The 15,534-nt window shown below is 38.9% G+C and overlaps 1 protein-coding gene and 1 long non-coding RNA gene across 2 annotated transcripts; both read right to left on the bottom strand.

Moving 5' to 3' along the window:
- Positions 1-6,710: 6,710 nt before the first annotated feature.
- ptges (prostaglandin E synthase) lies at positions 6,711-9,835 on the bottom strand. The gene is made up of 3 exons (XM_023423978.2): positions 9,596-9,835; positions 9,415-9,497; positions 6,711-7,851 (listed from the first exon to the last, which is right to left on the bottom strand). The coding sequence occupies exons 1-3, from the start codon at positions 9,710-9,712 to the stop codon at positions 7,602-7,604; spliced, it is 450 nt and encodes a 149-aa protein (XP_023279746.1). The 5' UTR covers positions 9,713-9,835; the 3' UTR covers positions 6,711-7,601.
- Positions 9,836-11,643: 1,808 nt separating this feature from the next.
- LOC147818092 (uncharacterized) lies at positions 11,644-14,945 on the bottom strand. Its single transcript, XR_015438329.1, has 2 exons — positions 14,838-14,945; positions 11,644-11,945 (listed from the first exon to the last, which is right to left on the bottom strand). It is a non-coding gene; the product is annotated as an uncharacterized LOC147818092 (long non-coding RNA).
- Positions 14,946-15,534: the final 589 nt, after the last annotated feature.

Below are 15,534 nucleotides of genomic sequence, written 5' to 3'. Positions count from 1 at the left end.
AGCAACATAATAACATGTTATATGAAAGGGTTTGTGTTCATTATTTGTTGGCACGGAGACAACCATCTGCCCTGACTTGGCATGGGGCCACAATTAAGACCTTATTGCCATGGTGCTGCTCAGGAGTGAGGGGGGGCTTGTGGGTAAAACATCTTTTCTCTGTTGGCACATTATGTCCATAATAGCACATATATGCATAACGGTTATTATAGAATTAAGTTTTATATTAATTACAAAATTAAATATGTCATACACTTTAATTGCTACAGATCACTGTAGAGCTTTAGCATAGCAGGTGAAATAAAATTTTATTCAGGTGTACCAGTCAGCCATGTGATGGCCAGCATCCACCAGCCATGCCACAGCCAACAGACGCCATGTGTTTGACAAGTAAAACTGTTCACCTTGAGAAAGGTCGGTACACAATTCTTCTTTATATTACAGATATCACATTAATGAATAAGTGAATTCTTTGTTATTTAGTGAAGGAAATTAAGTTTATACTTGGATCGATTGTGAATTGACTGGTTATTCTACTCAGCTATAGTTACAATGCAAATTAAGATGATTAAATATAAAATAATTTATTAAATAATATGATATAATTCTGACAGAAGACATTCTCCTGTAGAATGTGTATTTCTGCTTTTGATAAAGTGTATTTTGCTGAAAATAATCCTGTTCTTTTTCTTGAGATTTTTAATACAGGACTTTTACTTGTAATGGAGTATTTCTACAGTGTGGTACTACCGTTACTTTAGTAACAGTATCTTACCACTGACATGGACTCCTCCACTACATCCATGTTCCTCTGTTTAACAGTCGATCTTTATGTGGTGCGGGGGGCTGTGAATTATAATCTGAAAACAGACACTGGTACTTGCACTGCAAAATTCTGTGAAATACAAATGTAACATGTAAATGTGTTCTGAAAAGATAAAATGAAACTGAAAAAAAAACGGATTTTCTACAGTTTGTGCTGTAAAATTATGAATGTAGGTCTTGAAACAAGAACAAGGACAAAATATTATCACACAGGTGCACAGACTGCACTCCATCCATGAGGAGTCCCTCACTCCTCCCTGCCTGGTATCTCTGTGGCATTTCTCTGGGCCAGTTGGCACCCTGCTGAGCTGACAACACCAATGTGTCACTCCAGTTTGTGTGTGTGTGTGTGTGTGTGTGTGTGTGTGTGTGTGTGTGTGTGTGTGTGTGTGTGTGTGTGTGTGTGTGTGTGTGTGTGTGTGTGTGTATCTGTGAGAGAGAGAGAGTGCGTGGTTGTCTGGACATACAATTGACTGAGAGAGACAGAAACGGGGAAGCAGAGGGGAAGTGAGGCAGGGTTCAATCAATCACAGTTCATATGAGCACACACTGAGTTTTACACGCTCAGTTATGACACTCTATACAGTATATATATATATGTATATGTATATATATATATATATATACATATAGTATTTAATGTATCAAAACTGAGGCATACCTTTCAGAGACTGTCGGACATTATTCTATTCTGCGTTCTGTCCTGGCATCGAATTCTTTTAAAATGCCAGGCAGAAAATAACAATGTCTGACCTGTTTTCCTGTATGCGACACACAAAGACAAGCTAACCGTGTGCACAGCAGTGGTGTGTGTGTTCATGTAAGAGTGTATGTGTGTGGCTGTCTGAACCAGCTGAACCCTGTTGTGTCTGAGTTGGACGACTGCTGGGCATGGAACATGGCTGCCTATTTTAGACTGACTAACCAGTCACCTAACTTAAGATTAGTAACCTTGCTAGTGGCATGGCTGTATAGGGATGTTTGTTGGTCAACTACCTTGGTCCAGATGAAAATATTTCAACAACTATTGGATGGATTGGCATGAAATTTTGTACAGACATTCATGCTCCCCAGAAGGATAATCCAAATGACTTTGATGATCCCCTGACATTTCCATTAATGCCGCCAGAAGGTCAAAACTCTTTGGATCGAGTGAAATATCTCAACATCTACCCAATCGATTGGCACAAAACTTGGAACAGACATTCATGGTTCCCAGCAGAGGCATCCCAGTTACTTTGATGAGGCCGTGGAGTGAAATGTCTCAACATTTAAATCATTATGAGCTGTTGACATTAGCATTTAGCTCAAATCACCACTGTGCTTAAGCACGTCCTCATGGAGCATGGCTGTAGAAAATGTCCAGGTTAAGGAAGCTGATTTAAAGCTTTAAAAAAGGCAACACATATGAAAGAACAGATTGTTCTCACCATGCAGACATCTCTCTGTCAGCTCTGTTAAGATTCATTGCATTTGGTACAAGGAGCTTTCCTGTTTCCTTTCTTTGTTAGTCATTCATAAAGCTTGTCATATTTCTTTAGGCTGGCACTCGCAGAGGAGGAGGGACCAAGTCAATAGCCTCCCTCCCTAACAATCTAATCTACACTTTACTAAGTGATCTCCTGCTGAGACTGAGAAAGGGAAGGTATTATTGGCAGTAGCGAGGTTAAATTGCTTTTTGGTAACGATCCCAGGAGGCATTAGCTCTTTTTTTTGTTATAAAAAGGAGAGAGGTTTAACAACTATGGTAGGAAAAAAATGTGCATTGGAGCGGTGAAGCGTGGTGCAAAATTACAGTGAAATTCTCAGATGATGCAGCAAAAAACAGGGAGTAATGTTTCCTAATGTCACCTGTTTGTTTTTAGTTTAGAAGAAGAGACAGCTATTCAGCATCTTGCAGATGACAGTGCAGGAGAGGCTTTGCTATAGTTAGACTGATAGCTCCCTCTTGTGGTCATTATGGAGACAGAGACAAAGGTTGTCCTGTTGAGGTAAATACTACCATGTTCTCTTAAGAAACATTTTGTTGAAGTGTATTTTTTAGCATAGATACATGACTCATAGTAACGCATCATCAGCAGGTGCTTGTAAAATATTTCACTCCATTTTAGTGAGTTGTAATTTGATGCAGTGGCAGATAGATATAGTGGTGGCTGTGGACGGTAATGTTGGGTATCGCAACAACTATTGGATGGATCGTAGAGAAATTTTGCTCTGACATCCATGTTTCCCACAGGATGAATCCTGCTGACTCTGCAATAAATTCTGCACTGACATTCATAGAGGATGAAGCCTGTCGACCGAAGATTCTTCACATTTGTGGTTTCAGTGAAATGTCTCAACAACACTTTGATGGATTGGATACAGACACTCACATTACCCACAGGATGAATTTGCAGTAACCTTGGTGATCCCCTGACTTGTCATCTAGCGCCAATATCAGTCTGTAGACTGTCTTGCTTTTACATAATTTGTCTTTTCTTGGAGATAAAAGTGGTGTGCGGTTTCGCTATAAGCCTAAGATTTATGGTTTTGTTAAAAAAAAGTAATCAAATAAAATTTTAACAATCAGTTCCAAAGGCAATTGGAAGCCCGCCTGATGACAATGACTTGTGAGGTAAGATGTTCAAATCCTGGCAGCAGAAGTTTGAAAAAGCTGCATAGAGGAAAGATATGTTGACTGATGAAAGCAGGGTGCTGGATTTTAAACACTGATGATGATGGGATGCACTGTAAACAGACCACATTTCATACACATCCGACCTGTAAAGCGATAACTGGTGTCATTTCTTTACCACTGAGTTTATTGTAATCGTTCAGTCCATTTGCTGGCACTGTTCACATGAGGCATCAAGAAGTGAACATTTTTCTCTAACCACTTTGCTGATCAAATAAATTCAAAGACTGAATTGCAAATGAAAATGTGGAATGCAGAAATTGCATTAGTCTTTTTAAATGAACCCCCCACATTAAGAGCTACTAAAGACATACTCTGGAGGAATGGACTTGCTTGCAAATGTCGTTCTGAAAAAAAAGTCAAAGGCTTGCTTTCATCAGTCAGGCCACTGAAGGTATATAGCTGATATTACTTTGAGGCACTAGGTTACCTCATTAACCACATAATCTACAGTAGCTGTGTAGTGTACATCCTAACAGGTCTCCTTCAGATTTTTAATTGGATATAAAGCTTACATTCTCCTACTCTACTCTTACATTTTGTAGTAAGAAATTACACAAACATTTTATGGCCACACAGCATCAGAGCAACATTGATGATTTTGCACATTGTAAAGGTTCTCCCTTTGGTTTCTAACTTTAGAGGACAGTGCTGAGTGTTATTATTATATTCACAAATCTGTTCTGGGGCACAGAAATGGTTATTATATAGTGTCCCATCCTCAAAGCATCTGGTGCAGGCTAAAATTATAAATATTTAAGTCATTATAGAAGTCTATTGGGGACTTTAAGAAAATCATGTAAACTTGAAAATGAAAGTAATTCCATCATAGCAATGTAATATTTCACACATGTACGTGTTCAAGGATTACACTGGACTTTTACTTTATGAATGTGAGAAAAAGCAGGAGAAGCAGTCAGCAGGTTCCATTTCAAAGTATTTAATCTTTTGCTTGCAGCCAGTCAGGTGTGAGTGGCTACAGTTGAGTGTTTATATATCTCCAAATGAAAGAAAGCGCACACACAGATTATACCATATTATCTTGAATGAAGCAACAAACAATTCTAAATCAACATCAGTACATCAATACATTCTCACTCTAAATATATAATCATGTGAGAACTAACAAAGGAGATTACATGAACTACTTAACAACAAAATAAACATGATCTGAGGGAATACAATGAAATAAACTCACTCGACACACTCAGGAACAACGGTGAAATGATAGAGGGAAGCGGCTCAGGTGAAGGGCGAACAGAGAAGGAGCTCAGGACACAGAACAAATAAACACTCAAGGCACCTGTGTGAGCCGCCCAGGTAGCACACCTGTTCTCCTGCTGCTCATCAGTCCAGCAAGGCAGAGAAAATTAAAAAAGAAAATGCAGTAATACAATTTGCATTTTCATTTTCACATACTCATGTGGGCGTTCTATGACCACATGAAAATGAAAATTGAAAAGCTCATCTTACTTCACCCGGTGAAGTTTGTATGTTTTATCGTCTTTATGTACATCTGATTTCTCTTTTTGCTATTTTTAGTTCTTTCTTTCACCTGACCGTTTCATTGCTTTCTGTTCAGTAACACATTTTCTGTGGTTGGGAGCTTTATTGTCTGTGTGTGACAGAAAGATAATTGATGCCAAGCTCCTGAGTTTCAGTCTCACCTCTGACAGATCTTAAAAATTCTCAAACCTTTCATCACTGAACTGTTCATGACATGATGGAGGAATTTCTCAAGGCTAAAATTATACTCACTTCACTATTTTCCACTCATTTCTCTGTGTCTGCTTCTGTAATATTTACAGTAATTAAAAAAATAATAATAATTTTTTTTAAAAATTAAAAAATGAGGAGTTTGAGTGTGATTATGCAGAAAGCCACAGGTAGTCCCTGCAGAAAGTCAAAATTGCACAAACCACAGGTTTGTTTCAATACTGTCTGCATGTGGCCACGAGGTGGGGCTAAGTAATGGTATAATTGCACTATGATGAAACCACCAAAAAAATGTGCTTTGTCCCAGTTTATTGCTTGTTAAATTTCTGGCTCTCACCACTCTGTTTCCTTATTGTAGGAGCCAGATGACCCTGCACCCTGTGAACAAAAGACCACCCCAACATAAACTGGTCTCCTAACAGGGACCAGCCAGGAACAACCAAAACTGAGCTTTTGTAAGAGTCATCGCCTGATCTGACATGAAATAAAAGTTATTTTCATGTAGCCATACATTTCCGGTTACTCTACAACTAGATTGCGGTCTGTGATTTGTGTATTTGTGTGTGTGTGTGTGTGTGTGTGTGTGTGTGTGTGTGTGTGTGTGTGTGTGTGCGAGTCAGCTCCCTGTGAGTTCACTGGGTGAAAAAGTGAGTGGCAAAGAGAGGAAACGTGAGGAGTAATAGGATAGAGGACGTGTGTCTCGTTTCCATTTTCCCCTGAAGGTACAGGCAGGTTGAGACGACCACACCACTGACGCTTACAAAGGAAAGACACACCCCTCTCTCTGGCATGTTAATAGCTTTATGTTTCACCCAGATCATATATAGTGTCGAGGCTCATTCATTCAAAGCAAAGGATTTACCAGTCCTTCCATGCTCTATGGGCTTGTTATATTTCTATTGTTTAGAGGGTAAAAACTATAATCACAAAACATTCCTGCTTTGTAATTTCAAGCTGAGTCATCAGTCATCACTGGTAGGAAAATCACTGCAAATGGAATTACTGGGATTACATCATGTTGGAAAATTATCTCTTCTCGCCAAATACAAATCAAACAGGAGAGAGTGAAAGAACTGAGCAACAGATGACGTAAAACATGGGAAAACAGAACCTTTCACTCATAACGCAGCAAGTGATTTGAACCGGTTAACACACACACACACACCACACCATACGTACTGTAATCGTGTTCAGTGTGAATGCATGACTGAGCCCCCTAAGGTCTCTCAGTACGTCTATAATGTTCCCCAGCCCCATCAATCCCCACAGGATACAACAGAGAACACAGCACAGTCGAAAGGTCTTACATAATAGGTAAAGGAATGCTGGAGCTTTGCCGCAGACTTCTGGATCGTCTCACTCTCACACACAAAGTGGGGCCCGTTCCCCTTCACACTGGAACACGCTGTCTTTGCACAAGCAGGCAAAGTCAACAATGATCCCATGAATAAATCACTGAATTGAGAAACCATTAAGTACAGCATGGCACAGCTTGGTTGTGGTTTGTTTTATTGCCTACAAAAAGTGTGTCCAGTGAGTCAAAAACATCACTATGTACAATAAACTGAAGAATAAATTATTATTGCAATACTTTAAAAAAGGTTTTGAAATGTGTTTTCACAGATAAAATTAAATACTAGACATCAGAACACCTACTCCACTGCTTTTTATGTTCTTTTTTTCCCTGCAAGTTGTTGTAAAGATTCATTTCTCAGTCCAAAACCTCTTTCTTCTTCCTTAGGAACTTGAGAGACAGTTTTGACTCTCACAGTAAAAATATACAAATATTCCACTGGAGCAGTATTAAAATCTTATAACACATCATCAGTCATCATGCCGGGATCCACTTTATGCTTTTGTTGAAGGTAGCATGCAAACAAATGTTAACACAACAGATGGAGTATCCACACAGGAAACCACAGTGGATACAACACCACATGAATGGTGGTCCGTGTTGTGTGTAAACACAAAAAGGGGGCAGGCATTAACATACTGTACAGTGCAGTTCTGGAAAATGTTCCCGTGGCTCCAGGCAAATGTCTACAACTGTCAGTCAGTGAGTTTCTAAGTCCAACCTTCATTTGCATTTTAAATACACCAGTAAAAGTACAGTACAAATTGGCAACTTCAATTAACTTTTAAGACATCGTCACATTTGTAAATAAAACAATAGAAAATACTGACAAACTCTCACAACACCCTGCGGCGGTGTAATCGCACACCTTGGCAGTATATTGCACTCCCACTGACATTCTTGTCTCTCACGCTCTCCCTCCCTGGAGGCTTCTCACTATCTTCCTCTTGCTTTTTTTCTGACACAGGTCGCAAATTGTAACAGACACCTTTACGAGCCAGAAGACTTCAGTCCCTCATCTCTGGATATTTAGGCGTACGCCGCGACTGCCATGAGAATCTGCACAGCCATGGAGACGCACGGTATCTGCGCTACGGTGTAGGCCAGAGAGCGGGTGGGCGCTCGAAGGGCCAACAAGTAGGCGACGGTGTGCAGCACGCGGCCCAGGAAGAAGACGAGGAAGTGGAGGCGGGCGACAGGAAGCGAAGGTCCAGTCAGGGAGTAGATGGCACCAAGGAAGAGGAAGGGGAAGATGTTCTCCATGTCGTTAATGTGAGCTCTGTCGGAGAGAGGAGATTCAGTCACACTCACGTACAGCGTCTGACCTCGGACACACACATCTGCTTCTCATAGCCTGTAATGTTGTGACTCAGTGAAGTGATGACACTCTATAAGACATTCCGGTCGTCTGAAGGGTGACAGGACGTCTAAGTAAACATTACTCATCACTTTAAGTCAGTCTGCTAGTCTCACGTGCATCATACAACAGCAGACGTGTGGACATGATGGGTTGAGGAGACAGATACCTTACAACATTAAGTGAGAAGGGAGAGCTAAGGAATCCCAACAGGCATACAGGCACAGAGTGGTAAATAATAAATACATAATAAAACAAAGAGCGAGTGTTAAACAACTGATTCATACTCATTTTGCTTTTTACTTAACAGCCATGTGAATTTCCTGCTTCCTCTCCACCCACAGGATTCAACTTTATGATAACATTAATCCTGGCAATCTGCCCTCTTAACAAATCTTGCAGAAAGAGTACATTATGGGAGAGTTGAATAGACTTGCAGACTATTTTAGCACACAATGTTGTAGCATGACTCAGTCACCACTGAGATTTACTGTTTTTACTAGTAGAAAAATATCTGCTTTCCTCACTACTGTCATGGATCATGACAAGTTAAAACAAAACTAAGCAAAATTACCACAGGCTGCCAATGGGCTGAAGGAAAATACATGGTCTGACTAAAGAGCTGCATCAAAATGGAAAAATTTAACTCAGAAAAAAAATGTCCTTTTATAATTACAGGGAAATTGACATTTGCTAGAAATATCCAAGTGAGATTTGTTTTTCTTTTCATTATTTTTATAATTTGGCACATGCATGTTGGTAAAATGAACCAAAGCCAAAGAAATCCCAGAAGCTTCAACAAAACCAGTGAACAGTCAGTGTGAATGAACTTGTTTCCTTTTAACACAAGCTTTTCATGATAGAAATATCCTAATCTAGAAACGGTAGGGAAAGAAGTGAACAGGCGTTCTGATGCTATCAGTGGTGGAAAGTAACAAAGCACATTTATGCACTTTTACTGAACATAAGCACAAATTTGAAGTAATGCACTTTACTAGGGTATTTTCATTTAATGCCAACAACTGTACTTTTAGTCCACTACAATTTTACTCTTTAGTTCACTTTCTTTGAAACCTTTAAGCTACTTTACAAATTAACGTTTCACATATGATGAACTCATAACAAAATGATAGCATTGTTATGGATTAAGCCACTAAACAGTATGTAAAATATACCCTAACCAAAGATGGTAGTTAAGTTTTACTGCATCAATGACAATCCAGTGATATACTGTGGTGAGTACCATACTGTTTAGGTCTACTGTCAGTACATTTTGCTCCTGATACTTATACTTAAGTAACATTTTCGATGCCGTCATACAGTATTACTGCCACTTTTATTTATTAAGATTTAGATTAAACAAATGTTTGAATAATCTAGTCAAATGTAGCCAAAAAAATAACAGTTTGTGTTTTTTTCTCATTATTATAATCTATAAATAAGTAAATAAGTATTTCTTTCACAGTAAAAGCCCTCTGCTCTCACCTCCGGCATCTTTCCACATAGGGATCCTCTCTGTGATACTGTAAACCTCCGTGTCTCAGCGCGTCCTCAGGGTTGGCAAAAGCCTTTCAGGAAAGAAAAACAAACTTTTCATCAGTGAACAGTGAATATTATGTTGCTGTCACTGCTGATGTCCTTAATTCTTTATTAATCACGGACTCACCTTTTTACGGAGCCTCACTTGTCCCGTTATTATCGCTATAATGTACATTTTTATCACCAGCAGGACGCCGTAGAAAACAAAACAGGAGAAAACCTCGTTCCTTATCATGACTGCCATCTCTGTTTGAACGATGCTCTGAAGTGAGTTGCACAGAGGAGTTGGTGTTTGCGTCACACAAGCTGCTGAAAGTGAGAGTGAGTCCGAGGGGAAATCTTTTTGTACTGTCGGCGATGCCTCCACCCACTCAGGTTAATCACAAGAAGCGGAAATGTTTCATTCATGTTCCATGAATCCTGCAGTGTGAGTGGGATGCCTTGAGAAATTCCTTGTAGCCTGCGTCAAAAACTCGTTCCCTGTGGCCATAAAGTCACTATTGCAACAAAGTAAAAGTTCCCATAATGGACTTTCTATTTTTCTAGTTATTATTGTTTTTTTCAGCTGACTGTTTGTCCGCAGGATTTCGCAAAAAGTACTGAACCGATTTGCATAAAACTTGGTGGAGGGATGGGACATGGACCACGGAAGAACCCATTCACTTTTAGTTAAAGAGGCAGATCCTGGAACTTTTAACATTGTGAGATGTTGATGTGCATTTTAATATTTTCAATCAATTTCTCTGATCTCTGGGAAAAAAATCAAAATACAAATACAAATATTTGTAGTGTTGAGCTCTGATTTTGTACAGTGTGTTGCAGATCCAGATGATAATCATTGGATCTCACAGATGTGTAGGATTGTTCGGCTTTGGCAGAGGTATGCTCTCTTCTAGTTCCTGATGTGAGCAGCATTTTATTGTTGTGCATGTACAGCTGGAGTAAAGTTGAACTACTTTTCATATTGAAGGGTGTCATTTTAAAATCTCATTGGTTTTCTGTGTAGAATCATAATCTGAAAAGTTACAAGAAATTATAGACGATAGTAGGAGTAACAGGTACAGTATTTCCCTCTGAAATATAGTGTATAGTAGCATAAAGTAGTTGAATAAAGTATAAACTTCAAAACTGTACTTAAGCGCCTAATCGTACAGGCCCAGGTGTCCTTGAACCAGGTACGTGTGAAGAGTCGTAACCTTTCTTGTTGGAAAGTCAATCAAACAACTATAAGCGTGCATAAAAAACGATAAACGAATAAATCTTTTTAATGAACTGTGTGTAATGCCAGTAACAATAAAACAAAACTCCACTTATCTCCTTCTAATGAGTCGAAGACCAACTTTTGTACTTCCAGCCAGCATGTCTTATCATTTGCGTATTTTGGTGTGTGTGTTTTGGCTGCTGGCAAAACAAGCTGTGAGGCTGGGTGGAAAACAAGGAACATTTTCATCTATCTCAGCTCAGGTGCGAGTGGTGCCTCGATCCTGCAACCTATTTGCTCAACACCACAATCTGACATCATTTTAAGTGGTACAGTATGAGTACTGTTCTTAAACTTAACATGTAATTTGTTATAGATTAAACTACAAGTATCCTCGACCAATGACAACAGTAAAATGCTACTTCCACATTATTGATCTGTTACAATAATCCAGTAATATAATGTATAATGATATTACAGTAACAGAAGCTGTTTGTTTGCATAACGAATATGTCTACTTTATCATTTTTCAGTACATTTTGCTGATGAAACCTACGTACTTTTACTTAAGGACAGAGTTGGAGGAAGTCTTCGGATCCTTTACCTTCCTATGTAAAAATACAGAAGTATTATCAGGTAAATTTCATCTTTCATAACGGTACATTATAATGTTTATTATATTATTGTCAGCAGGCAGCATATTTTATGTTGTAGGTTGAGGTGGAGCTAGTTTTAATCAATACAAACAGTATCTTGTTGCATATAACGATTAATCAGATTTTATAAACTGACTACCTGAGTACCTTCACTTGCAATAGATTCATTTCACATTGTTGTATTGCTACTTTTACTTATATAAAAGATCTGAATATATCTTCCACCACTGGATATCAGGGTAATGACATTCTTCTAAAAACAAACCCTGCAAAAAGATTGATCTAATTTTAAGATAAAACAACATCACTCACACCCTATTTCTCTTCAACACCAATCAACACATTTATTGCACATTTCCTGTGTATTTCATCTTGTTTATGTTTGTATGAAGACTCCTCCTGGACAAGTGTCAGCCATCAGTCCCCTGAGTTTGCCAGTCCAAGGTGAGCGAGCTGCCTGAGCTGGTGTCGTCACAGCAGTCCTCAGCGTCAGAGAAGGAGGACATGTAGTGCAGGCCTGTCACTCTGTGGTAGCCTCCCTGGAGCATCTGTGGGTACGCGGTGAGCTCCATGGCCCTGCGGCCCGTCCTGCTCACTCTCACAGTCCACATGTCAACCAGCTGGGAACACATGGCACAGCCCATGGTGTGTGCAAACAGGTCAGGAGACAGATTACACAGATACACACAGTTACTCTACACATTCACACGGACGTCAGTATGCACAGTCATCCTCGCTCCATGTAATTCACCAGGAAGCAAGAAACATTTCATTAATAAAGACACCTATGACACAGAAATATATTTACATATACTGAGATCTAATATTTACATGTACCTTTAACAAACAACTGTATTTGTAATATATTGTTAGAATATATTTGCAGGTTATCACGGTACATACCAGTTGTTGCTGTTTCATACATTGTTAAAACATGACCACATACTTTCCATATATCTGCCAGCTATATCTAAGTAGAAGGAGAAAAAGTTAGATAGATATGTGGTCATTTTATTTTGCAAACATTCATGTAAATGCAAATAAACTGACACGTATGAGCATCATTTATTGAATATAAACAGGCTTTTAGTTAGATTAAAAAAGTTATAATTTTTTCTCATTGCACTGCATGTATTGTATTTTATTATGGTACTGTGTATTTTCACTTGACTTTAAAAGTATGTTATAAATAAAGGATATTACTATTATTATTATTATTATTATTATTATTACTATAAATATAGGAATGGCTAAATGTATTTTAACATGGAATTGTTATTTTGTATGTTTGTTCAGAAAGAAAATCTCAGAGTTTTACAGTCTGATTCTGTAGGGTAAAACACTGACTGATTCCTTGCCAAAGCCTGTGAGTGTTTCCTTACGATATGTTTATCAGGATTTTCCTTTCTTTTTTTCTTTTCAAAGGCTTGCAGCAAATAAAATAGACAAGCAGGGAAAGGGAGGTAACAGCACAAAGAGGGCAGCAACTGATCGAGTTCTGTCCTGTTTTTTCAAAGAAACCAAAACACCACAGCAGTCTTACATCCAGCCCTGCCTGTAGGGCCCGATGAGGGTAATCTGGAGTTAAAAGGTCATGGAGTCATAGAAAGTTTGTCTGTCTCAGGGTGTTCTCCGTCTCTCAGAGCTGCCAGACACGGCATGTAAATATTTACAGAGGTTGGATTTTGCAAAAGCAGCTGAGCTAGAGTTCACAGAGAGAGGAGCTGAATCAGTGTGCACTAGACTCTCCAGCAAATCTTCTTTCAGTCCAGGAGAAAACTCATCTGGTGACTCGCTGCCCTGACGATGCTGCAGCGCTTTGATTCAGGTTTAGCTGGCTGCAGAATCCCCGCAGGACCTGTTTACAGTGGCCAACACCACTTTGATTAATGAATCACTTCCTGTGTCATGTTATTCATCTTCTCTTCAGCTTGATACATATATATATAATACATGCCTGTGGAAAGAAATAGATAGGAAGTCAGTGGCAGATTCCACTGTCACTATTCAAAACAAGTTAAAGGACAAAATGTTGTTTTCTTGTCACAGTCAATCAATCAAACTTTATTTGTATAGCAGCTTTCATCCAAGTAAGTGAAGTTCAGTCTACTTTAAAAGTGACTGACAAGCTGATAATAAGACAGTACAAATGTAAAGTACGAATGCAAACTTGAAATAGAAATTAAGAAAATATGTGAATAGAACCATTAAATTAATAGAAATACATTAAAAACAATACAATAGATGAAGGAAAATGAATAAGAGAGAACAATGTTTTTTAAAACATGAATACAATAAAAATAAATGAGGAAATAAAATAAATAATGGCCAAAAAATATTCAAGGCAGATTTTAAGACAGCAACATTTTGAGCTTCTCTTAGCTTCCTCGAGCCACAGCAAGCAAGTCAGACAAGAGGGGCGCTGCCGACATTAAGTGGTTTAAAAAACAAAACCGGAAAACATGTCTTTGATTTAGGTGTTATGTGTTTTCTCATTCTGGTTTTAGTCAGCACGCGACAGGAGGTTTCTGAATCAGCTGTTACTGATTTGCGCATCTTGTGACAAACATCTATTTTAACTTTCTGAACACGGCAGGCGAGTAGTAACTGAGGTAAAATGGGGGAACCCACTCAAGTGGTCATAATTTGGGGATATTAAAAATGTATGTGTACACCAGGCAGAGTTCAGTTCGTTCTGACAGCTCTAGCAATAAACACAGATCACTCCCACAAGAGTTATTTTAGCTGATTACATTACTACTCACATTCCATGTGTTGAACAACAAACTGTGGATGTTGTGTGTTCTGTACAATCAGTCAGCATTTTTAAAACAGTTTCAAACCTTCAAGGGAATCACTGCAACTAATTTCTCCTTCTGAAGAGGCCGTTCTCATATTGGCACACACATTTCCATGCATAATTGGTATTTATTACAGTCAATTAATACAGCTCTCAACCTGGCCTCTTAAATCTGTCATCTGACCTTCACCGTGTAAAGCACATGTAAGAATGGAATGAGTTTAATGATGAGGGTGGAAAGGACAAGTCGTCTGCTGCTACTTGCCACACCCATCACATCCCAGTGAATGGACACAGCAGGGGCGAACCTCTTCGAGCCGGCCTCACACTCCCCTGCTGTCCTGCATTCTCACTGTATTGTTATCTGCTGATTTAATATTCAATAGTCTATAAAACTACAGCTATGGGATATTCAATTATTCATCAATATATCTGGTGTCTTCTGAAATGCATCCTGCACAGCGTAAAAAAGTAAGCATCCCGCCTTCACTGTAACCTTCATGTCGGTAATCTATAACCATGTAAGTGCTGTGTGTTTGCATCCAAGCTCAGACACACACACACAGTGCAAGAAACAAGCCGGTGTCTTTTGTGGATGCATGCTGCGGATACATGTGTGTGTGTGTGTGTGTGTGTGTGTGTGTGTGTGTATGTGTCTACATGTGGAAGTCAATCCCCCGGCACAGTGTTCATTTTCATTTTTGGCTCTTACCTGAATTGTACAGTGTGTCTGTTCTCCTGTCTTCAAGAATGCTCAGTACGTGCATCATATCCTCTCAGCAGCCCGTGTGTTTTTCCTCTCGGTCTGCTTCTGTCTGGACTGGATACAGCTCAGCATACGTATGGGACTCGAGATGACATCACAGCTGCTCACTTAAGAGTTGCTTCCTCTCTCTCAGATTAGTATAGTTAGCTATATTTCTTCATTGGACAACAAATAGACAACATCTCATCCTTATAGCTGCCTTTAGATCAAAACTATAAATGAGTAGTGATGATGCTGAAGTCAGAGTATCAAGGAAAGTATTAAATCTGCATAAATATTATTTATCTGGGCATGTCTAATAATGCACCTATTTTAAAGCATAGCATATGCAAGCAAGCTTAGCATAAAGACTAGAAAGAGGGAAACAGTCTGGCTTTTCCAAAATAGTACACACAATTTTACATTTCATTTTTTGTACAGATTAAAAAAAAAAAACGATGTAATGCGTTAATTAGTGAGCAAGTGGACATGTTACCTTTGGACAGAACCTGGTAAACTGTTTCCCCCATTTCCAGTCTTTGTGCTCAGTTAACAGTCTCCTGGCTCTAGCTTCATATTTAATAAACATGACAGCATATTGAGCTTCTCATCTGACTCATAGCAAGACAGTAGATAAACATCCAATGACCACTGAAGTAAACCA

The sequence above is a fragment of the Seriola lalandi genome, unplaced genomic scaffold (assembly GCF_002814215.2).
Source record: "Seriola lalandi dorsalis isolate HSWRI2012SDOR001 ecotype SW California unplaced genomic scaffold, Sedor1 jcf7180002054695, whole genome shotgun sequence".
Lineage (NCBI taxonomy): Eukaryota > Metazoa > Chordata > Actinopteri > Carangiformes > Carangidae > Seriola > Seriola lalandi.
This window is presented reverse-complemented; position numbering and strand designations above follow the sequence as displayed.